Source organism: Equus asinus, chromosome 17, assembly GCF_041296235.1.
Source record: "Equus asinus isolate D_3611 breed Donkey chromosome 17, EquAss-T2T_v2, whole genome shotgun sequence".
Lineage (NCBI taxonomy): Eukaryota > Metazoa > Chordata > Mammalia > Perissodactyla > Equidae > Equus > Equus asinus.
Genome location: NC_091806.1, coordinates 35045097 through 35070307, shown reverse-complemented (window position 1 = coordinate 35070307; position 25211 = coordinate 35045097). Strand labels below are relative to the sequence as shown.

Sequence of the window (25211 nt, the reverse complement as noted above, 5' to 3'; positions counted from 1 at the left end):
AAGAACATGCGATATCCACCACTAAGGCATCATACTTTTTTCAAAATTAAGAAGTAAAAATTAACACCCCTCAATTCCAAGCACACAATGATTTAGCAAGCTTACCTCCTCGTGTGTGGCTCCTAATTCTTCTTCCAACAAACTACATCTTTCAAGTGCTACTCGTAACCGCTCTCTCACCTGAAAACAGCAGGGGTGGAGTGTATGGGTGCACACTTCTCCAAGCCTTCGCGTACAGTGACCCTATCACTAGCAGAATATAACACAGAACACCTGGAACGTCTCTCATTGATGTTACCGTCATGGAAACTTGCTATTAACAGCTTTAAATTTTAAGTTTGAGAAAAATCTTCTCCCTAAATAAATTACACTACCCAATTCTTAACAGCAAATCTATAAACAGGATATAATAAATTTTAAAACATTTATGTCAGGGGCTGGCCCCGTGGCCGAGTGGTTAAGTTCGCGCGCTCCGCTGCAGGCGGCCCAGTGTTTCGTCGGTTCGAATCCTGGGCGCGGACACGGCACTGCTCATCAGACCACGCTGAGGCAGCGTCCCACATGCCACAACTAGAAGGACCCACAACGAAGAATACACAACTGTGTACCGGGGGCTTTGGGGAGAAAAAGGAAAAAACAACAAACAAAAATCTAAAACATTTCTGCCAACTAATACTTTTTAACCATATAGAACTGTCTTCTTACAGAAGAACTTTGTTGACAAGAATTCCAGAAGCTACTAAGAGTAAACTGAAGCTGCACACGCACAACGCCCGCCGGGTGCACAGCGCGCAGCCCAAGGCTGGCCCCGGGGCCGCCGGTACCTTCTCATCCAGAGCTTTGTGGTGCTCGAACAACAATTTCAGTGCCTTCAGCACTTCCACCTCACTGGACACGCCGGCGGGGGACTGCGCCTGCCTCTTCACCACCGTCATCCTCAGGGACTGCTCGTGCCTGGAGACGAGGTACTCCAAGTGCTCCAACAGCAGCTGGGAGAAAAGGCCAACACAGACGCAAGTTTAAACAACACCTTCAATTGCACATTGGGATTCGGGGCAAATCAATCCTTTCCATCTCATGCTGAACCAGTGTGAATGCTTTCAATCCAGTAGAAAGTTAGAGAAATTCCTCCTCAAATGGATCAAAATACTAATTCTTAACTATGAATTTCAAGAAAAGCATGAGAATGCTGAACTGATCGATCAGTTAAGTCGTGGGAAAATGTCGAAAATGTGTTTGAAACCAGGTAGAGTGGACGTCTTTCGAGTTTAAAGCCAGCCAGAGTGACTGATAGTGGCCCAGAGGCTCAAGTTCCGGCACCTACTGACCCTGGTGTTGTTTCTCTCTGCCTTCAGTTCGGCAATTTCTTCCTCCCTTTCAAGGAGCTGTTCCCTGCATGTACTGAGGTCTTTACTGAGTGCTGCAAGCTCCTAGAAAATAAGGGGGGAAAAGAGATCTTTTAAGGAAAGACTCCCAGCAAGCCACCCCAGTCCTCACATAGGCAACCCCAGCCGGAGGCTCTAAGGGACCTCCGTGGGGGGTCGAGCCACCAGCCCAAGACCGCGCAGACGCCGTAACTCAGACGCCACCCTCCCTCCACCCCTGCACCTGGGCACACGCACAGCGGAGGAAGAAGGGACTCCAAGCCCACCTCCTCAGACCCAGAGAAGCCCTCGACACGTTCCTGAGCAGGAATCCTGACACCAAGTGGACACAGACATCTTTAAAAGACTCGCACCCCGGTGACCTGGAGCCACCGGAGAGTAAAGAGGCCCCGAAGGCCGCCGCCCTGCGCCCAGCCTCCTGCTCTACGCAGATTCTCCCCTGTGGAAGAGCATCCCCAGGAAAAGGCTGATGGCACTCCAACGCTAACGGATTGGCCAAGTAATTACTCAAAGCCAACTATCTAATGTGGACTTTTCACAAATGCCGGTAAGCCTTTGGTAGGAAGGGGAAGTTTAAGAAGACTTATTTCTGGGGCCGGCCCCGTGGCCAAGCGGTTAAGTTCGCGCACTCCGCTGTGGCGGCCCAGGGTTTCACTGGTTCGGATCCTGGGCGCGGACATGGTACCGCTCATCAGGCCATGCTGAGGCGGCGTCCCACGTGCCACCACTACAAGGACCTGCAACAAAGATATACAACTATGTACGGGGTCGGGGGGGATTTGGGGAGATAAAGCAGAAAGCAAAAAAAAAAGAAGACATTTCGTTAGCTAAGTGGAAAAAGTTCCTTGACGACATCACTGAGAGGAGAGGTGCCAGGTGCTCCCCTTGTCAACCGTGGGTCACTTCTAACTGCAACACTGAGCACCCTCACACAAACACGATGTCATTAAGCTGGGGAGAAAGGAAAGGATTCACATTCTCCTGTCAGTTTTTCAATGGAGCAAAACTCCTCTGAAATAATTAAAATTATCTGCCAACTGCCAACGTTTCTCAACATTTTAAGAGTTTTCTCTTTACTGGACAAAGGAACGGATAGAGGTTCACCTAACAAATAATGGAGCTGCCATTCAAAATACGAAAAGAGGCTGATTGAGGTAATTCTAGAAAATCAATTGACAAACAGGTGGCGTAAAGCTCATTCCTAAATTAATCATTTGCAACTCAAAGTCAGCATTACCATCTGTGGTCAATTAGAATTTGACTTTATAAGGCTAGCCCACAAAAGCCTATTTGAGCCATGATGCAGAACTGAAATACTTACCCCTGGGGGATGAAAGGAACCAAGCCACATTGTTACATTCAACAATGGAAAAGAGTAAAGTGAAAACATTTATTTTTTTCTCGAATGCTGTTATTTCAAGGGTAACAAATAGAAGGGGATGGGCATGGAGACAGTTTACAGAGATCTTGAAGGACACGTGAACATTTTTGTGGTTATAGTCAGCTAACGCCCATTTTATCTAATTTCTTCTTCAAGAATCTATGACTGTGGGTGATCAACTTCCAGCCTGACAGCATGAGGAGCTCTGCTGACCTGCTCCCCAGTGAAACTCGTGAGATTAATAGATAAAAACAACTATTCGTGGGGCCGGCCCGGTGGCACAGCAGTTAAGTTCACACGTTCGGCTTCAGCAGAGGAGGACTGGCAGTAGTTAGCTTAGGGCTAATCTTCCCCCAAAACCCAAAAAACAGCTATTCAAAGCCTCTGACCTGGTCCTAAGGGCAAATAACAAATGAAGAAACATCTATTCAAGAAAATCTATGAAGATTCCGTGGAAAGGGACGAGTCTGCGGCCTCTGCACCAAGACTGCTCCCTCCCCCACCCCAGCTCCAGGAGGTAGAGACTCCAATCTAGAGGCTGCAGCCAAGAACACAGGCTTCCTGTCCCCTCGCCCCCATCTCCCCTGGCCCCCATCGGAAGGACTTCCTGGGAGGGGCAGGACAGCAGCATTTCCCACCTGGGCCCCCAGCTACCTGGCGCAGAGGGAAGCATGGTGGAGATGTGCGGGCTCCCAGGTTCTGCCCAACTTCCACTCAAGGAATAGAGGCTCACGCCACACCTTGGGTGGCGCGTGCTGAGAATCCTGGCCCTGATCATCCCCGCCCTCGCTCTCTGAGGCAGTGGTTCCAAGGCTGCAGAGACCCCAGGCTGCTGCCCACCCCTGCCAGTGCTCAGCTCCTAGAGCACAGGTGTCACTCAGAGGAGCCTGCCATTGTCCGCACCAGGCTCCAGAGCCCTAGTTCAGAGATTTTCCGGTGGGGGGGGGGCGGGGGGGAGGCAGTAAGAGAGCTCCTAATCTCGTCCAAAAGGAGCTGACTCCACGGGTGAAGTTTAAGCCTAAGGGCGCTCTCAAGAACAGTGGGGGTCAGGTGACAGGCAGCTGGGAGGAGATGACCGGCTTTCCCCAGACACAGCCCAGACAGTACCCCGCTGGTGTGCAGGAGGGAACTGGAGCTTCGGGGAGCTGGGAGGAACCCTCTGGGGTCAGGGCAAATACCAAACTCTGACCTGGAGACAACTCCTAGAAAGGAGGCAGGATTTGACTGGGTTCCTGTGTAGGGGAATTTATGCCCCAGGGCACTGCTGGAACTAGAGCAATTGGCTGGCAATTAGTGGAGTTAACAGCTGGGTGGGTCAGGGACAGAGGGGAAGAGGGCCCCTACCACTGCCACTACCGCCCAGGGTGACTGGGGGCCTGTCCAGAGCCACACCTCCCCCCCCCCCCCAGGAGCACAGCCGGGGGCCACAGACACAGGCTTCACTGAAATCATCCAGCTACTCAATAAACTGGTTAAAATGGTAGGTATATACGTTTTCATTGTACAAAATTAAGGTTTAACTTTATTTTAGTTCAAATGGATAGACAACAGTTTCAACACCAATAGTTACTCAAGTCATCCTTTCCCCTGCTGAAACGAATCGCTTTACTCCATATGGTCTGTATATTTTATCACAATTTACACACACACAGTGCCCTTGGAGAAAAGGCTGCTCCTGAGAGCACAAGACTGGCTAAAGAACACGGACGACTCTGTACTTCAGTATTCCACCGCAGACCTGCAAACAGAAAGAAACTCCGGGAACACTAAAAGAAGTCATTCAATGTGTCTTGAAGCCTGACACACACTCCCTCAAGGGAGATGCTGTGTTCAGAAGAGGTGGTAAGAGGGTGAGGCCAGAAGTGGAGGGACTAGGCAGGTATTGCAATGACGCAGGCAAGACGAGGTGAGCGAGCGCACTGTAAGAGAAGTCCGTGGGCTCCGAAGATGCCCTGGAGGAGAGCCAACAGGATGTGCTGACAGACCCAACAGATCTGAGAGGAAGAAAGGCCCAAGACCATGCCAAGGATTCCGGCAGGAGCAAGGGAGGGACGGAGTCACTACGTTCCGAGAAGGGAACGAGCATGGGAAGAGCACGTTCTGAAGAGAGGGGCGGAAGTCCAGTGTGGACTGCTCCATTTGAGACAGCATCAGACACTCACGCGGACTGGGATACCCAGTGCAGAGCTGCAATTCCCTGTCTGGAGTTCTCGGGAACGTTGGCCAAGACGGGATAGCAATTGCATTCCACGCAAATGGACAAGGCACTGAGCGCAGACAAGAAGAGATGAGGTTCCAGCCCTGTGACAACCTAACATTGGACGGCTGGGAGATGAGGGGCATCAACAAAGCAGACTGGGAGCGGGCAGAGGGCAGGAGGACATGCCGGAATCCAGCGCTCCCAGCAGGAATCAGCCCTATCTCTGATGCTGGCTGACCGATCACTGATAGGTGGATCTGCTGAAAGGCAGGTCAGCGGTGACCGTGAGAACAGCAGTTCTGGCGCAGCGGCAGGGCCGAAAGCCTGACTGGGCTGAGGTCACTAGAGAGCAGGAGGAGAAGTGAAAACTCCTTTGAGGAACTGGGCGGTAGAGGGGGAAGAGAAACAGGGCAGGGGCTGCAGCAGACATGGGTTTAGAAAGACCTTCTGGAGGACGAGACAGTGTGCGTGCTGACTGGCAGGAAGCCAGGGGAGCGGTGGGACCGACAGAGTAACTCCCCTGAGTAATCGCGAGCAGATCGGGCCAAGCGGCCAAGTGCACGGGTGGCCTTTCCTGGGTGCACACAGTTCGCCCACAGTAAGAGGAAGGGCAGCCGAATACACGGGCACAGATCCAGGTAAATAGGTAGACATGTGGTGAGAGTTTACGCAAGACCTCTTCTGATTTCTTCCAATTTCACTGAGGAAACAGAGGACTTGGCGTTAAGTTTAAGGGTGGGTGAGGAGCGCTGGGGAGGGGAAAGGGGAAGGAAGAAAACAGCCACCTAGAAGAGAAGAGTCGCTGTTTGACAGTCACGTGACTGTGGCGGCATGCGGGTCCACTTCCGGTCACTGGTCACGACAGCGGACGGAGAACGCACTTACTGGGTGCAGGCTTCTGCCGGTGAGTACAGTGAAGCGAAAGAGGCGAGGGAGGGGCAGGGCGTGCAAGGCTGTGATGATAACGGACCATGGGATTTCAGGGGGGTGAGGAAGAAGGGAGAGGGGAGAAGGGCGAGGGACCATGACCAGTGGCAGGGGACCTGCAGTCCCAGGAGGGTTGAGTATCAGCGTTTTATTTTTAAGTCTTACTAGCTGTCATGGACAAATTTCGCCACCTTTAAATGAAACGCCTAGTCGAAGCACAACAAGGTGGACACTGGACGCTTCAGGGGGTGCGTCGAAGCTCCCCTGCGCACCGGGACGAGGAGCTGGTTCCTACACGGACTCACACCGCCTGGAAAGAGAGAGCTCCGCCCCGGAGCCCACTTGCGCTCCCATCGAGCCCCTATGCTGGATGCCTGTCACCTCGCTTTCCCGTGACCTCCTCCCGCCCCCCTCCCCGGGCAAGCCTCTGTCTCTTTCATGCAGTTCCCGTAAGTTCTTCCTAACAGCCCAGACTGTCTTCGTTCACCTGTAAAGAGAATATGCTTCATTCCTATCGCTGGGTTATATCTCAAAAGAAATCTGTGACAGACTGCTTTGGCCATGGGAGAAAACACATTTACAGAACTTGACAATTATTTTTACTCCTTAAAGGAAAACCTTTTCCCTTGGCTCAAAAGAATTCGACAACTGAAAAAGCATCAAAGCAAATTTAAACTTAGGAGTTTAGATAAACATTAGACAGGAAATTCCAAAGTTTAAGATTCCAGAAGCACGTTCATATGTGCACTGTGTATCATTATTGCAGAAAAAACTAGCACAGGCTGAACAAACCCCAAACATGTGCAGTAAATGATCTCCCCTATTACCATCACAGGAATCTAATTGTCAGCATCTACCTTTTTCCTCTTTAGAAAAAAAATGTTTCTCTAAAAAATACTGTAAGCCACATATACTACTAGTCTAAAGTGTCATTCTATTTACTATAATTAAAGTATCTCTGAAACTGAACAGATCCAATAATCACTGGGATATTTTCATTTAAAGTATAAGTCTGAGCAATACAGATTTGCATTTCCGTTTGACACTTTCTAGGATTGAGAACAGGGAAGGTAACAGCCATTAACACCAGCTCAAGAACTTGGTTTCACATAACGCTCAAAAATGCTGACATTTAGCATTTCTGGACAAAAGGTTCAGATCTGGATAATAGCTCCAGATTATGCAAACCAGACATTATTTATCAAAATCCGCCATGAGACCAATTTTAAGTTACGTCCTATGGATCAGATGCAACATTTAGCTCCGAAAGCAAAGAACATTCTTTCTTCCCAGTCATTCCAGTAGCTCCCAGCAACTGCAGGACTCTGGGCTGGAAGCAGCGGCCCTTCCCACTCCCCCAGCCCCACGTGAGTCCTGACCCCTGCCCCCCCCCGCCCTCCCCCAAATTCTTCACTCGGCCATCCCATGCTGCGCTTCAGCATCTTTCACTCTCTATCATCTCCATCAGTAGTTTCGTTTTATTTTTTAGCTACTCTTCATTATTTTCGCTAACCTGCTGAAACAGGAGCGAAGCTTCAGTGGAGGCAAACAGTACCCGTCCTCTTGGTGTGGGGACGGGGAGAGTAATAAACAAATAGAAACAGGGTCTAATTGTTAGCACACCAAACGAACCCCTGAAAAACTGACTTGCAGAACTGACAGATTATCTTGTGTCAGCAGAAGCTACCCGCTTCAGCCTTAGGTTTTAAAGCATGTCAAATTGTGAAATAAGGGAAATTGGAAGTTTATTTACGAGTCAGCAAATCATATGTTTCAAAACTCCAGCATCTTGATTAAAAGTGTGCTTAGAAAGGTTATTACAACTATCTATTCCTGTTAACAGACTATGTCTAACTGTCTGTTGATGTCGCATCTAACGATGGGAGGAGAGGGACACTCAGAAGACAGCAAACTTTACGCCCTTGGAAAAGCTGACCATCAGCTCACTGGACTTGTGGAAAGCCACTTTTAAGGCAACAGCACGGGATTTTCAGTCACTGAACGTCATTTGCAAGCAACAGAGTAAAATGCATAAGCAGTTACAAAGTCCCAAAACATCTAATTTCTTTTCTCTTGTCGGTTTCTCTTTAAGAAACGGATACTGACACAATTTATGCTGCTGCTCAACATTTAGGGATTCATAGCAGAGACTGTATAATCCGAACCGAAAAAGACAGTACAGCACAGTATTTCAGCGTCATCTCAACTTGGTTCACAGCAAACACACACCATGCGTATTTTTTACGTCTTTAAGATAACACAGAGACGGACACCCAGCAAACAGCTAATGCAGGTTACCCACCGGGACTGGGAAAGGGGGCTGAAGCGAGACTTCGTTTTTAATTTATATTCCTTTTAAAATTTTTAACTATGTACTTGCCTTGTATTTAAAAAAAAAAAAAAAAAGACCAATCCTCCCTTCTCTTTTTGTCTCCCAAAACCATGCTAGAGCACAAGACGCGACCAGAATATGGACTGTCCACGTGGACACAGAACTTGTTCAGAAACACCTGCCCCCTCAGCCACCACACCCCAATCCTGAATCCTGTTCTTGCTCTCTGCAACCTGGCCTCAGGCCCCGCTGCTGCCCTGAAAGCGCTCTGGCTCAGACACAGCAATCCCCTCGCCTGTGCTAACCCCAGGCAGGCTTCGTGCTCGCTGACCTCGCCAACCACCGTCAGGGAGCATGCGATCCCACTTTCCCCTTCTCTTCCCCTCGTCCTTTTCCCTGCTCATCTCGTAACTGCTGAACAAAAGGTTCCTGGGTGCCCTGTTCACTCTCCACACCTGTGTCCTGTGTCCAAGGCTTTAAGCCCCCACCCCGGCAACTGTCCAACTGCCCGTCAGACATCTCTACTTGGACGCTTAAACCACCTTCCCCAAACGGAGTTCATCACCCTCCTCCCTGACCCAGCCCCCAACTCCTCCCAGGCCCTCACTCAACTCAGCAGAGGACCCACCCATGCAGTTGTCCAAGCCAGACTCCCGGACGTCACACCACCCACTTCCTCTCCCCCCACATTAACCAGCTGCTGGGTACTAATTCTGCCTCCTACCTGGATCTTCTGGAGGGTCCTCGCTGCCTCCGCTCTGCCTAGGACACCAGGTCTCCTTGGTCTGGAGGGGTGGTTCCAGAAGTCCGCTCCTGGAGCTCTGACCCTGCCTCTCTCTCCAGCCTCCTCCCTCATCACTCTGTGTCTCCTACTCGGCACGTCAGTCCCAACTCATCTACAGTTCCTAGAACACGTCTGTGCCTCGGCTGTGCCCTCTGCCTCAGGTCTGTGAATCGGCCGGTCTTCCCCTGGCCACCACTCGCCCTGCTCAGTTCACGGCCTAAGGGCCGTGTGCTGCAGAACAAAACACCCGTCCACCTCAGAGGTTTGCAGGCGGCACAGGGAACCGTGCTGTCCAGACCAGCTGCCTAAAAACCACCTGTGCAGCTGATGAAAATACAGACTCCTAGGCCTCAGCCTACTGAATCAACATTTCTGGGGTGGAACCTGGAATATGTATTTTTAAAGGCTTCCCAGGGGAATTCAGTAGCCATGCTGGGAAACAACTGACCTTTATGACCTTGGACTGGTCACTTAGTTCTCCATCTTGACCACTCATCTAAAAATACGGGGAGCAATATCTACGTTCTACCACGGCCACAAGTGTGACATCAAATGAGGACGCTGGAAATGAGCCACTCTGCTGAAAGGCCTCACTGTCAGCCCTCAAACACAGGCGATGGCCGCCACCTGGCCCCGCTGAGCTCCTTCCACAGCATCTCCGGGCGTTTCCACCAGGAGCAGGTGGCTAACAGGGTTCTGACGGGCTGATTTTTGCAATATTGCTAAAACGGATGTCACTTAAGTACCTTCAAACGTTAGCTCAGCTCTTAACAGAAGCATTCCCACCCATGATGGGGAAAACGATCACACGTACACTCACCTTCTTCCAACAGGGACCACTGGCTGGCTTTCCAGCCCGCCCTGTCACCTCCCATTACCTTCGCCACCACACTTCAGAGGCGGTCTGCACTCCGCCCCGCGTCCCCGTGCTCATGCCTGCCCAGGTTCTCGCTGTCCGCCCCCTCTCCCTGCCACTCACTGACCTACCACTCTCCAAGATCAGCAAACCTGAGCGCCACCCAGCCCTCCGCTCTCCCTGCGCTGGACCCTTCGCCAGCTGTCGGCCCCGGGGCCTGCTCTCGTCTTTCAAAACTCGTCTCTGCTAAGTGCTGAGCAGCCACTGCTCCCAACAGCAGCTCAAACCTGTTCTGCCAAAAACCGAACGTGACTTCCATTTGGAGGAGGAAAAAACTACCTTAGTGTTTTTTTTTTTAATGTATGTATGGACCAGGTCAAAAATACACTGTGCCAGATGTTTACAGATTTACCCATAATTGCCAAAACCTGGAAGCAACCAAGAAGTCCCTCAGTGGGTGAGTGGATGAACTGTGGTCCATCCAGACAATGGAGTACTCTTCAGCACTAATAAGAAGGAGCTATTAAGCCGTGAAAAGATACGGAGGAATCTTAAATGCACATTCCTTGGCGAAAGAAGCTAATCTTGGTGAAAGAATCACATACTGTATGATTCCAACTATATGACATTCTGGAAAAGGGAAAACTATGGAGATGCTGGAAAGATCAGTGATGGCCAGGGCTGGGGGAAGGGAAGGATGCACAGGGGGAGCACGGGATTTCAGGGCAGTGAAACTACTCCGGATGACCTATAATGGTGGACACAGGTCCTTACACATGTGTTCAGCCCACAGCAGGTCCAGCACCAAGAGCGAACCCAGACGTCAACCGTGGACTCTGGGTGGTGACGATGCATCAACGTAGGTTCAAGGACTGTAACCAATGTGCCACGCTGGTGGGGGGTGTGGACAGTAGGGGAGGCTGGGGGAGTGGGGGGCAGGAGGTATACGGGGAAACCTCTGTATCTCCCCCTCAATTTTGCTGTAAGCCCAAAATGGCTCTAAAAAATAAAGTTTATTGAAAAAAACCATCCTGTGCCTCTTTCCTAACTGTTGGCTTGGCAACTAGGGAGGATGCATTGTGTGGGAGTCTAATTCCAAACGAGCATCCTTTAGAGCCAAACCTGAGCATCTCTGTAGGATGCGGTCTGTCCACCGGCTGCAGGGGCACTGCCAGGCGGCAATAACACAAACACAACTCACAACTTGGTCTGCCCACTCTGACATTTGATCATTTTTGACATCTTAACTTTTTTTACTCTTGAGAGAACTGCATTACCTCACAGTAATTGAAACACTGATGTGAATTTCTTTTCCCCCCAAGACTGGCACCTGAGCTAACGACTGCTGCCAATCTTCTTCTTCCCTTTTTTCTTTCTGCTTTTTCTCCCCAAATCCCCCAGTACATAGTTGTATCTCCTAGTTGTGGGTCCTTCTAGTTGTGGCATGTGGGACACTGCCTCGGTGTGGCCTGACAAGTGGTGCCATGTCCATGCCCAGGATCCGAACCAGTGAAGCCTCGGGCCGCCGCAGCAGAACGCGGGAACTTAACCACTCGGCCGTGGGCCGGCCCCTGATGTGACTATTTTATAACACTATTTTCAATCCACATCACTCAAATTCATAAAAAATGGGACCACACTGCTTTTCTTTTCTTTTTGAAATTTTTTACTATGACAAAAGTCACTAACATAAAATTCACCATCTTAACCATTTTCAAGAGTACAATTCAGTGATTTTCAGCATATTCACAATGTTGTGTTACCATCACCAGTAATTCCAGAACATTTTGGTCACGCCCCAAAAGCTGATCCATTAGCAGTCACTCCCCATTACCTCCCCCCCAGCCCCTGGCAGCCACAAATCCGCTGAGTCTACGGACTCGCCTGTTCTGGACGTTTCGTATAAATGAAATCACACAATATCTGTCCTTTCGTGTCTGGTGTCTTTCAGTCAGCAGCACATATTTAAGGTTCATCCACATCGTAGCGTGTGTCAGGGCCTTGTTCACTTTTATGGCTGAATAATATTCGACCGCACGGATGGACCACGTTTTGTTTATCCCTTCATTCGCTGATGAACATGTGGGTTGCTTCCACTTCCTAGCGATCACGAATAATGCTGCTATGAACATTCCTGCACAAGTTTTTATGTGGATTTATGCTATGTTTTCTCTCGGGTGTACACAGGGGTAGACACATTTCTTTACAATGGAAATGAGTGAATTATTCCTTTTTTTTTTTTTAAAGATTTTATTTTTTCCTTTTTCTCCCCAAAGCCCCCCAGTACATAGTTGTATATTCTTCGTTGTGGGTCCTTCTAGTTGTAGCACGTGGGACGCTGCCTCAGAGTGGTTTGATGAGCAGTGCCATGTCCGTGCCCAGGATTCGAACTGACGAAACACTGGGCCACCTGCAGCAGAGCGCACAGACTTAACCACTCGGCCACGGGGCCAGCCCCGAATTGTTCCATTTTTGTTCCTCATTTCCAATTTAAATTTCTAGCTATGTTAGCCATCACTCCTTTCTTCTTTGGAAGGCATCTGCTTTTAAGCAAAAATGGGGATTTACTCATGGGCAGTGAGTATAAGTTTTGCTTCACGTATTTTTACCTTTCTGCTAAATAGTAAACCAAAATGTTTTCGGTTGTTACAAGCATGTTGTATTTAAACACAAATAATGTCTCACAATTAGTCAAGACAATGTGAAATATGAATGCACACGTATATTAGTGTGAAAGTATATTTCAGAAGCATAACATTTCAGTGCATAATAACAGCGAAATACTCACAGGCAAAAACATTCTGATTAAATTTTTCAAACTGAGCCTGAGCGGCAGGGGAGAATCAAACCAATGAAATAAAAAATCAAGGGCAGAAATCCTTAATTCAAATAGGAATGAGTGCCTTCTGGAATCTTCTAGGTAGGTTTTGTTTTTAATCATTACTTTTTTACAAAAGACGACTACCTTAAAGAGTTTCAGATAAATTAACAACACTAGATAATAATAAAATGAAAACACAATATGAAGCATATTAATGTCCAGTTTATATTCACACCATGTTTCAAACTTTCCAGTAAAGCAAGTATGTGATTTTTGGCGCTGCTCGTGCTTACTGGAGTATAAAATAGTTTTCATTTTCGAATACTTCATTTCATAGATCTATGCACGTGCCAAAAAACTACTGAATCATAAGGAAACTGTCTTTAAAGTATGAGACCAGAAACTGCCTGCCTGACCTTCACAGCCTAAAGCCATCATTAGGAGCAGCGTAAAATCCACATTTCCACGGAGATGTTTTGGCCATCACAAACTTTTACAAAACAGGGATAGCAGCAGCAACGGAAGGATGCTCAGGACAGAGCTTTTTTTCACACCAACTTTTAAAACTTTGTTTTTTACAAATGGTAATAAAGGTATCCATGGAGGCCTCCCTTCCAGCCCTGGTGGCTCTTCAACTCGGCAGGCAGCTGAAGGCAGATGCTCCCCGTTTATCCCGAGGTTTGACGCGCAGAGAATCCAGTGAGACACGCATTCCCTCTAGTGCCTCTCCAGCAGGGACACAGCCTGAGGAGGGCCGGCCCGCTCGCAGCGTCCTCCTCCTCTCACAGCCGCACTGACACAAAAGCCGTAACGTATTTATTCTTCTCCTACCGATGGACACTTACGACTGTGCTTCCGATCTTTAGCTCTGACAAACAGCATGGCAACAAAGAACCTTGTACATGTATCATTCTGCACGTGTGCCAAGTGCATCTGCAGGATAAAACCTTAGAATTTCTGAGTCAAAGGTCAGTTGCAATTTTAATAGCTACTGCTAAATTATTCCTCCTGGGCCAGCAGCTTATGAAACACCTGCTTCCTGTAGCTCTGCCACCCTGGTGTGTTATTACACTTTAGGGCCCACTTTCTTCTTTGGATCCATCTTCCATTCCCTGTCGCCCATCAAATAGGGGTCTCCAAAATCTTCTCATATGACAGAGACTGAACGCATGCCTGGGCATTTGGTGAGAGTTCCAGAGGCAATATGTTCTTCGTGACCCTCCGTCACTCCCCTGGCCCTCTCATGACCAAGGGAACTATTCTGACATTTCACCTGCAAAGAAGGCTCAGCTCGTATGCGAGACTGTTGTACTTGCCCAGGTCTCTACTTGACAATCTGTGATACGAACGGCACGCTGTCCTTATTTCAGTCACGGTTATTCATTTTTCTCGGATCAAATACAATTGAGATTGGTCTGTGTTTACTTATCCTAACACACTTTTATGGAGTGGCCACCTCTTCTTTCACATTTCTATATTTTTCTATGGAATGGCTACTGATCATCTTCTCTTAAACTCATTCATCAGCACAAGGTACAAACATCTGACTTGCGTCTTCGGTGCAGTCATGCCCAAACATTTACAGAATGAAATGTTTCACCATAAACTAACTTTTTAAATTTACTTTATTTTATAATTAGGATATTGTACTGATTTTTTAAAATTATGTATAAAAAGGAGGTACTGGATTGCTCTAAGGTACAAACCCAGAAATGGACCTGCTGGCTCAAAGACCTATGGAATTTAATTCTCAACGTTTTTAATGTTATAAATTGCAGTGTACTAAATAAAGATTAGTTTTACTGTTTTTGTCATTTCCTCATACATTTATAATTTAAGAGAGTTTGCAATGTCTTGAAAACAACGTAACAATCACAAACATAATCATCTCCATCAATGATTAAGATTGCTTTGTAGCGGGCCAGCTGCATGGTCATTTTTATAGTCCCATGCAAAGTGAGGACTGTCTTACTACTTTTTAGAAGATAAAACATTATTTGCAAAAATAATGTTTTATTTCACTGCAATTTCTCTATGTAGAATCTTTGCCCTTTTTTTTTGGCCAGGAAGACTGCCCCTGAGCTAACATCTGTTGCCAATTTTCCTCTACTTGGCATGTGGGTTGCTGGCACAGCAGGGCTGACGAGTGGAGTAGGTCTGTGCCCAGGATCCAAACCCGAAACCCAGGCCACTGAAGTGCAGTGCACCGAACTTAACCACTACACCAGGGGGCTGGCCCCAAATCTTTGCCTTTTTTAACCTCCCATGGCAATAAAGGACAGATTAAAATATTACGCTATTACATAACAGTAGAAATAATCAGAAACCTGTGATTATTCAGCTTGACACCCCAGTTATGAAGCTTATGTAAACATCACATACATAGTCTGTGTGCCTAAACACAAGGCGACTTCAAGGGGCCAGCCCCCCATTTCCCTACGAAGACGCTGCCCGAAAGCTTGGCCACGTTAACACACCCTTCCAGGAAAGTAGAGCACCAGCCGACTCTGACTCCGACTCAGCCCCACAAATTTACTACAATAAACAGGCAGACAAAAGTGTTCGTGCCAGCTGCACGCTAAGTTACCACATCGGACATGCTTACTCTGCACTTACATCACCAGGCTTTAAAACATCTCCGCGAGACCCTTAAACTATGTTTCCTAGTCTTCCTTGCTTGACAACAGCAGCTCATCTTTTAGTGAGCCCTTGGGGACTCATCTGACACCATCTACCACGAGGGAGTCCCTCCGTTAGGACGCTCCACCTGCGAGTCACTGCTCCGTCACTCACACTCCGCCACGTTCCAGAACCACCGGTGGTCCCGCCTTAGCATGTGGTGGTATCCCTCCCAGCAATGATGGCTCCACCAAAACACGGAGCCAATAAAGGCATGGAAATGATGGAGGGTGCCAGTGTTCCAGGCATCCTGAACCTGAGAGGGGAGTACAGTAACCTGATTAACGTCCCCGCTCCTCGAGTAAAATGACGTCATACTGGTCTCCCCAGCCCCTCTCAGGAACAGCTTTAGAGTTTACAGGTTAGCAATTCTCCTGAAAAGTCCTAGGGTGTGAGCATGGTTTCCCCGATTCAGTTACAATTTTAGCATTTTTCAGGCTTGTCAGTAGTTCACACTAGCACTTCAATTCTGCAAAGAAAGCCACAATCCACTCTTTTGCGTGTGATGAAGCACTCTGTGAAGTTATTTCATGACCTTTATTACATGAGGACGTCGAGATGTGGAAGAGCGTTTGGACACCACCCCCTAGGCCTTCATAGGTACCACCGAGCACAACGGCACAGAAAGGGATCTAAGACAGGACCTGCTCTGTCACACTTTGAAACTCCACTACTGACGGGAACAGAAATGTCAAACAAGACCCCCGCAGGTACTATTCAACAGCCCCACTCTGACGGCAACTGGGTCCCCGCACACTGCACCTCACTGCCCTAGAGCCACCCGCAATTCCCAAGGCAGGCAGGAAACGAGCACGGAGAAGCTGGGCCAGCACTGCAACACATACGGGGAGACCACGCCTGGAAGCTCCAGCTGAGCGCACAGGACACCGAGGACAAGCGAGCAGCCTGCTCTCCTTTCCGTCTCTGACGAGCGTTTTGGACACACGGGACAGAAGGGCATCTCGGGCTGAGGCAGGGGTCTCGACATCAGCCGTGCCTGAAAGTGCTCCATGCGGGATTCCTCCCGCGGCTCCATCACGCCGGGTCAGCAGAAACACAAGTTTAGAAGGAGCACCTACGGCTACCTGAGGCTACACTGACAGCAGCTCCTCACCGCCTGCTAACAAGTCAAAGAAACACAGGAGCTGCGGCGTGCAAGGCCACGCAGCCTCGGCTGACAGTAGTGAGGACAGGTGAGCCCGAAGACGCTGTCGACCCCCTCTCCTGCAGTGTCCACAGCAGGAGTGACAACGGCCCCCGGAGCACACACAGCTGGCTGGCGGATCTCAGGTAAGGGTGCAGCGTCAACAAAGGCGGCCTCTCGGCACCTGCAGGGCCCCCATCACGCTGCCCCACCAGAGCGCTCTCGGAGAACTGACTCCAGCCCTCGGGGACCACCCTGCCATGAGCTCACACCCTCGGTGCCTTTCTGTTCCTCTGTCGACCCTTCTCCTCCCACCCGGCGTGCCTGGCACACCACACCCCTCCGCAGCCAACCACCCGACACGGAGCAGGCCCGCCCAGCCGGCCCACAACTGCGCCCTCTGCTCGTGCTCGCGCGCCCGTGGCAGCTCCTCCTTCCCACTGCCGCCCCAGCCCCGCGCCTCCCTCATGCCCAACACGACGTCACAGCCGGAACTCAACCCTGCCGCTCTGTACAGGCTCCGCCGGCCCCTGAGAAAGACAGCACCTGTCCCTTCCGTGCGGGACCACACTCACACGAGTCTGCTCGAGGGAAAGAACTGCTCCCCTCACTGTTGCAAAATCCCCAGCCCAGGCAAAGAATGTAGTGTTCAAACAACAGGTCCCCGTGGATCTGAACCAGCAACGACTACGTCTGACTGTGAATATTACCGCGTTGTAACCTTCTTAAACTGTCATGGCTCCGTGTATTCACGTCTTGCAAACCAGTCTCACACGAGCCTTATATTATAACCAGTTTTACCTACCCTCTAACTTAACAAGAAGGGCGTCTCAGAAAGAACCAAAGGTCTAAGTACAAAACTGGAACGGAAGCTACTTTATTAGGGATTTCCTCTCAAGGCTCCAGCAAGCTCAGGAGACAGCAATACCAGCTGGAGAAGGAGCAGCCCTATTAATTTGGACAATTTACTGAACAAAAAAGTTGGGAGGCACGATGCTAAGTACTCCTAAGACACAAATATTCATTGTAATAACTTTATACGTGCTTAATGCTTGACTGGTTTTCAAAATATTTTGCAATATTTCTCACATAAAAGTAGATGTCACATACGACAGGAAGGCATACATAATTAGCTCACTGCACAGACTGGAAGACAGGCCCGGGCAGGTTAGTGACCTACAAAGGTCACTCGGCTGATAAGCAGCTCGGGACTCAGAGCTCAAGACGATGTCATCTTCAGGGGGAGATCCCACGGTGAGCACCCAAACCAAGCCCCTGCAGGCCGTACGCCCTCCCAGTCACCGGAGTCAGGGTTACGGGCTCTGCAGACAGACACCTCGGATCTAATGAAGGCCCACCTTGTGCAGCGTACAGCTGTGGATGCTTTATTTTACTTCTCACTAAATCCGCCTATAATATTGGGAAATAAATAGTATCTCTACTTTACAGACGACAAAACGGTCTCAGAAGTGAAATATCTTGGCCAAGATCAGAAAGTTAGTAAGCAGAGGATCCAAGATTTGACACGGGTGTGGAGGGGGAGGTAGAGGAGGAGGGGAGGGTGGGAAAGAAGAGGAAGCCACTCAGCAGTCAGTGAAAAAGCAGACTGTTCCACGCTCACCCAGCAAGCCCACCGCCATCATCCCATGGGGAGAAAGAGGCTGGCCACACGCCCCACAGGAGATCTTTTTGTGATTTCTTTTGCCCCCTCAAGAATGACCTTGATCCTACTCTTTCATCTGCGTTTTTCTTAAAGCTGGTGGCATTTTGAAAAACTGGAGAAAAGATAAAAGGAATCACAGTAAAACCAGCCCCAAGCACCAAATCTGTCGTCTCCTAGAGATGGGAGCGACTCTGAATCCCAGTAGGAATCGGAGTTGGTCCGAGCAGACCTCACAGGGGTGACCTCGGCCTGGAGAGGCAGGTGGGGTCTGATGAAAGCGAGGAGAGGGAGAGGCAGTACCCGAGCAGGGAATCGCGCAGGATGAGGCGTCAGGGAAGGGGAGCAGAGTGAGCAGACTGGTTGGGCAGAGTGAAGGGGCATTTACAGAGGGAAAGATGTGGGAAAGGTGAATAAAGCCAGAACATGGAGCCATGAATGCCAAACTGCCAAACACCTGCTGCCATGGATAGGCCCTGCCAAAACCTTCTCATGGCAGAGGTCTGGGTTACTCTGGGAGCTAGGTGGCCTGGAAAGGAAGAAAGCACAAGCAAAGCCACCTCATGTAGACACCAAGGCCCCACGAACGGCCCAAGCTAGGGCACCAGAGCACAAAGGAAAACAGAAACGACGTGAGAGCAGAAAACACGGACAGAGCTGCGGACTGGCCCTGCAGGATGAGCGAGGAAGGGCAGAGGAGGTGCGTGAAGTGGGGAGGGAGGCGGGGAGACTCGAGGCTGACCAAGGAGGAAGGCGGAGCAGGACCCTGGACTGAGACACAGCAGGACGTCTACGGGCCGTCTAAGGGATACGGCAAAACTCGGGGCTGGGCATGCAGGAGCATCCCAGATGTGGAGCTCCAGACAGAAACGTGGCGATCATCTTCAAAAAGGGGACGGGTGACCCCACAGAGACGAAGGAATCTCCAAGATGACGACTAGAGCAGAGGGAGCAGAGGGCTAGGATTTAACGTATTTCCTAGTCATTAGCACAAAACTTTCGTTCAAATGAAAATAATTACCCAAGAATGTGTGGATAGCAAGTGCTTCCTTTCCCTCCGTCCTTCCCGCAGAGGTTTTCCAACTGGAACGAACCTAATGCCCGCCAGCGAGCGCAGCAAACAGAACCACGGAGACCCGAGCACAGGCGGTTCAGGAGCTCCCTGGAAATTAAATTACTGGCAATGCTTAAAGTTACTGTAAATTAGCACTACGTGTGTCACTATCTCTTTACACGGCATTACTATAAAACTTCCCACCAGAGGCTCTTCAGACGAATTTACAACTGAAGCAACACCGGCAGCGTTTCAAAGCACAGAGAAACCCGCATCCCGAGTCCCAGACACGGTGGGCAACGACGCCCTGCCCTCCACCGCTTGTGGGTTTCCAGGCCAGGCGGGGGCACGGGCTCGCAGCCTGGAAGCCGCGGAAAGAGCGGCTACTGTATTAACGCTTTCAGGTCTGCTGGAAACGGCTCCCTTCCCGCAGCGCCCAGCCCTTTGGACACAGTTGGGGAACATGAAGGGGAATGAACTCGACGTTAAGGGTTTGTACAAACTACGCAGAACCTATAATCAGGAATCTGCTTCCACACAATCTCTTAATTCATCGTCAAACTTCTTTAGGAACAACTATTTCTATGGTTTGCACAAGAAAACAACCTCGGAATGCACATTCTCTCCAACTTAAACCCTTTATTCTAACCACCTACTACTTTTTCCTGCATGGGCCTTTCTCCCACTCTGGTGACTGTCAGGCACCCACCATACACACATCAAAAAGACACGCTGTCCAGTTTGTGAAACTTTCTCACAGAAATGGAGTCAAGATCATCAGGAAGGAGAATAAAAGTAACAAACGGGGGGGGGGGGGGGCGGTATATATAACTCCAAATCCCTAATCCCCGAGTTTATTTAACATGTGTTCTCTTCCCTTCTCGGGGAAGTCAGGGCAGGGGAGGGGGAGGTGGCAGTTGGCCCCGATAATCCCAGCCAGGAGGAGCGTTCCAGCTGCCATGTAAGTAACACTAAACTGCCTTCTCCAGCTGCAGAGGCACAGCTGCAGTGATTTCAGGCACGCTGTCACAATTTGTCACCTGTTTTGGCAGCCTGGCCTCTGAGCCCCTCCCCAGGCCTGGGAACAGCACCGGGCCAGAGGAGCTGAGAGCCCCAGGCACTTACTCTCCCGGCCTCTCCTGCATTTGGGGCAGCGCAGGACGGCCCCAGGTCTGCCAATCTCAGACTTGAGACAAGAAGCGAGCAGTGTGCAGAGGCATCCTTTAATCGCGGGCCCCGCCGGGCAAGGATGCGGCAGGGGGGCAGCAGTGGACTGAGGCAAGCCTGGTGAGGATGCGCCGGGGGGCAGCACTGGACCGAGGCACGCCTGGTGAGGATGTGGCGGGGGGCAGCACTGGACCAAGGCACGCCTGGTGAGGATGCGCCGGGGGGCAGCACTGGACCGAGGCACGCCTGGTGAGGATGCGGCAGGGGGGCAGCACTGGACCGCAACACACCCGGGGGGGCCTCCAGAGCTCTTCTCCCACCCTCCCATCGATGCAGGGAACCAAAGGCCTTAGAACAATTTATTTCTCTGCTCGGATCACCAGGCAGCTTGTTGCTAAGCCCCCTGACTCAGCAAGTTTATTTTACTCATTACTTGTATTCTCACAATGTAGAACTTCACCCATCTTTCTCTACGAAAACTATGAACGCACAGTAAAAACACCACTGCCTTTCAGATAAAATACCCCACACTGTGGACATACGGGGTGGAGAGAGAGACTGTCACTCCGTCCACCACACATTTGCATACCGTTTGCACTTTTTCTTCATCATTCTCCTTTTTTCCCTATTGGTCACGGTTAACTGTGGGAGTCAGAGGGAAGCACTCTTCACCATAACCAATCTCCACACTCATTCGCTACCGGCCTCTGAAGGGGCTCCCAAACCTCTCCGTGCCTCAATTCCTTCACTGTCAGACGGGCTGCGGAACAGTCCCCTGCCTTCTAGCACTATTTATAGTAGAAAGAATGCTCTACAGTACTGTTATGAGACTCAGGGAGATAACTCACAGAAAGAGGCTTAGAAGCAATAAATGCTGGCTATTATCTCATTTAATCCCCCAAACATCTGTCTACCCAGCCCTTGGACAGACAGTGCCTAACACACGGCAGACAATCAATATTTGCTGAAGCAAAACCGACAGTTACCGTCCCTAACTGACGGATGAGAACTCCGAAGGCTCAGAGACGAGGTAACTGACGCAGGGAACTCGGCGAGGATGGGGCGCGAGTCCGCCGACTGCCCACCAGGCTGCTTCCTCCGAGCCTTGCCCACTGGGACCGAGGGAGACAGGGGGTCTACCTACAGAGACGGACGGCAGCACAGGAGACAGGGCGGCACACACCCACACACCTGCTGCCACTGTCCTCTGCAGTCAGTCTGTCCACCGGAGGAGGGACAGGCACTCAGCACGTTGAGTAAAGCGCCTTCAAACAGCACGAAGAAGGAGACGCCAGCTTGCTGACGGTCTCCCTTCCGTGTGTATCTCTGCCGGAGCTACAGGAGCTGAGCCACAAAACAGCCAAGTAAAATTCTATACAGGACTTCTTTAACTCTGTGCATCAACTGCATTTCACACTCAGTCAAAAATGAAGTCTTTCATATTTTCATTTGCATGAAAATAACACATCAGACTATCCTAGAATTAATACTCAAGACTCTTCAAAATACCCTTGCCCTGCCACAGCCGTTTCTATTGCAGGGCGCGCAGGCTATCGCAACCTCACCTGTCACTCACGTTTTCCCCATGAACTATTTTTAAGGCGGGAGCAAGAGTGTGTCCTAGCAGCACCCCGGGATTTCCAGAGATGTTAATGGCTCAGAGATATTGATTAGTCTTCTTCAGCATGGCGCTACATGAAATCAATTTCCATATTACTACTGGCAAAGGTTTAAAAATACATAGGCAGGAGGGATAATTACCCATTTGCAAAGCAGAAAAACTTGGAAATGCAAGATATGCTTCAAGCTCCCACATTTATTTTCAGAGAAAAAGGAAATTTCCTCCTCAGAATAAGAATGAGCCTCTGGAAGCCAGAAAGAACTCCCTGGGCGGACCTTCCCTGCCAAGCGAACCGCAATCCAAGTCAGCAGAACTCGGCCAAGAGCTTCCTTCCAGCCACAGGGAAAAAGCTACAAAGTGGAAACATTTTGTCCGCTCTCTCATGAGCATTAGCAAGCGCCGACAAGGCTTTCCCTATGCTTCATTTCTGAGAGTGAAAGGGGCACGACTGCTAATTGCCTGAGGATAAGAGGCAAAACCCAGGCCTACCCTCAGGCAAACCGGACCGTGGTCCCCCACCTAGAAGGCGTGAGTGGGACAGGGACGGGAGGAGCAAGACTTCCGACTATGCCTTTTTCTATAGTTCTCGTTTTTGAATCACGTAAAAGCTTTATGTATTTGAAGAAAAATTAACTCCAGAAGAACAATGTAAACCCTAAACTTAAGAAGAAGCAGAAACAAATGAACTTTGCAACTTCCAATAGAAGGCCCGATTTGGGCAGGAACACCAACGGGCACTACAACTGTTTATCAAATGTTGTGTGGTTATGTTACTTCACATTGCTTTAAAACCCATTATTCTAGCTATGTATTCTTAAGATAGGTTTATTCTAAGATCCAAAAGAACTACAAAGAAGCTCTAAAACTTCACTCAACAGGATGATTATAACAATATGATATTCAAAGGTTTAAACTATTTTATGTGTATCATAGGATAAAAAAATTAAGGCTAATATCATTAGAAATGAAAATTGTTAGTGTAAGACAAGAAATATAAAACAAGGGCCGGCCCCGGGGTCGAGTGGTTAAGTTCATGCACTCCGCTTCGGGGGCCCAGGGTTTCGCGGGTTTGGATCCTGGGAGCAGACATGGCACTGCTCGTCAGGCCACGCTGAGGCGGCGTCCCACGTGCCACAACTAGAAGGACCTGCAACTAAGATAGACAACTATGTATCGGGGGTTTGGGGGAGATCAAGCAGAAAAAAGAAAAAAGAAAAAAAGAAAGAAAGAAATTAAGGGGAAAAAACTAGGTTTAATTTGTAAAGGAAATACCAATATGAAATCCAGGTTTTTCTTTTTGTCAAGATTTTTGTCCAGCTCTGTCCCGAAAAGAACCTAGATGTGAACCTCTGTGACAGTGAGCACACCGAGCCCCCAGATACTGATTTCTAAACAGCCGTTCCCCATCAAAAGGAACCAGGGCTCCTCAGAGGAACGACTGCAGATCTGAGGCAGGAGAAACACAAAGTGGGTCTGCGACAAATTCTGTGTCAGGAAACAACGGAGCATTCAAAGACTAATAGGGCCCTGGCTAAAGGACACAGGAGCCCAGCTGAGGGGACAATCTGAGTATCCAAAGGAATAATGATGATAACTGACTGTGATACACTGAATAAATACAAATGCAAGGGGCCACAGCAACTGAGAGAGAGAAAGAGAACAGAAAGGGACGCTCCTTACTGAAGAGCAGCAGCTAATAAATGAAGGAGGATTGAGTCAGAAAAATCACCACTTCGCAACTTCCAATACAGGACCCGATTTGGGCAGGAACACCAGTGGGCACTACGACTACTAGAAGGCCCCAGCTGACCAGGAAGGTCGCTGGGAATGGGCTCCCTGTCTGTGGCCCTCCGCAGACGCCCGAGGAAGCTCCGGGAGAGTCCAGCGTGGTCTGCAGTCACAGCCAGGGCCCGCTGCCCCACCTCCAACCACAAGAACGGGCCCACCGGAAATCATGTCCCTCCCGAGGTGATGCCAAAACCAGGGGGAAGGAGGTGAGGCTGGGAGGCAAAAGCGAGAGATGTTAAACCCATGGAGTGGGAATTACACATTATTTATGCTTTAAATGGTATCTAAAAATAAATAGATGCTGGCATCTATTACTCTACTAACTTGCTCAGGAATAAAGGATGTAAACACTCTAAGTTGTTATGGTGAACATCCTTATGCCGAAAGTCCCCTCCAGAAAGCAACCATTTCCGGAGCAGAAGTAAAACTGCTCGGGCAGAATACCAGCACTTTTGAAGATCTTTATTCACAGGGCGAAACTGGTTCTCCAAAAGAGTTAGTTATCAAATTACTTAGCAGTCGTTAGCACGAAGAATTAGCAAGCAGAACACAGGGAGAGTAAAAAAGACCGCCTTCTCTGAGAACAGCATATTTACAAAGAAGTTTCCAGAAAACAACACATCTGCATCTGAGGAACTGCCCACAGCTTAGCGCGGTGGGTGCCAGACCACAGGGGGCCGGGGCGGGAGAGGCCCCGGGAGCCAACCGCTCCTCGAATCACCCTGACGGAAAAAACGGTCCAGCTCTTGCCAGTGGACCTCAGAGGCGGGCTCCGACAGGGCAGGTACACGCCTCAGGACCTGCAGACTGCAGGCTGAGGAAGAGGCGAAGCGGGCTCCCTGGTTTCTGAGCCCCTGGCCGGGAGGAAACCGCACTGTTCACAGGAGGAGGGACAGATGAGGGGAAAGGATGGTTGTGGCTGATGTTGAACTGAAGGAACCCAAAGACCGCCCAAACGGAGGTAGAGAGCGTGGCGCTGAGGCAGGTCTCTGCAAGACAGAGCAGAGGGCGTGGCTGAAAGTACAGGGATCACGGCCTCCCCAAGTCCGCCTGCACAGACACCCAGGACAAAACAGCCACGGCTGCAGCCACCGCACCGTCCACACATTTCACGTGCTCCAGCTGAACCCACACAGCCCTTTCGTCCTCTAGCTCTCCTTGCACAACTGAAACATACCTGGGTTATGCGCCCCTTACTACATCCTGACTCTTCGGCACCTAGAACAGTGCCAGCCCCGTAACAGGCACTCGGGAAGTATCTGAACACAGTGCTGTGCACGTGACAGGCGTACACACACAGCCGTTACACACCCGCCACTGAAACATTCTCTATCTCTGCAACATCATACACATGCACACTGCTCTGCGCTCTGTGGGGTGGGCGATGTGAAGGGGACTTTAATGCTGGCCCA

General features: G+C 49.7%; 3 protein-coding genes across 5 annotated transcripts in view; 1 reads left to right on the top strand and 2 right to left on the bottom strand.

Moving 5' to 3' along the window:
* The window catches only part of LOC123282354 (liprin-alpha-1-like), an 85026-nt gene that overhangs the window by 59415 nt on the left and 400 nt on the right, over window positions 1-25211 (bottom strand). For all 3 annotated transcript variants that reach the window (XM_070487869.1, XM_070487870.1, XM_070487871.1), the window contains exons 2-4: window positions 1329-1430; window positions 825-989; window positions 106-180 (exon numbers count right to left, since the gene is read on the bottom strand). In XM_070487869.1, coding sequence (XP_070343970.1) covers window positions 106-180; window positions 825-989; window positions 1329-1430 — 342 coding nt within the window. The remainder of the gene's footprint in view (window positions 1-105; window positions 181-824; window positions 990-1328; window positions 1431-25211) is intronic.
* Window positions 2141-9178, top strand: LOC139040787 (uncharacterized). The gene is made up of 2 exons (XM_070487873.1): window positions 2141-5870; window positions 8343-9178. The coding sequence occupies exons 1-2, from the start codon at window positions 5798-5800 to the stop codon at window positions 9176-9178; spliced, it is 909 nt and encodes a 302-aa protein (XP_070343974.1). The 5' UTR covers window positions 2141-5797.
* LOC123277916 (src substrate cortactin-like) overlaps window positions 8255-25211 on the bottom strand; it is a 46248-nt gene continuing 29291 nt past the window's right edge. The window contains 1 exon segment of the mRNA XM_070487872.1: window positions 8255-24788. The gene's annotated coding sequence lies outside the window, so the exon portion shown is untranslated.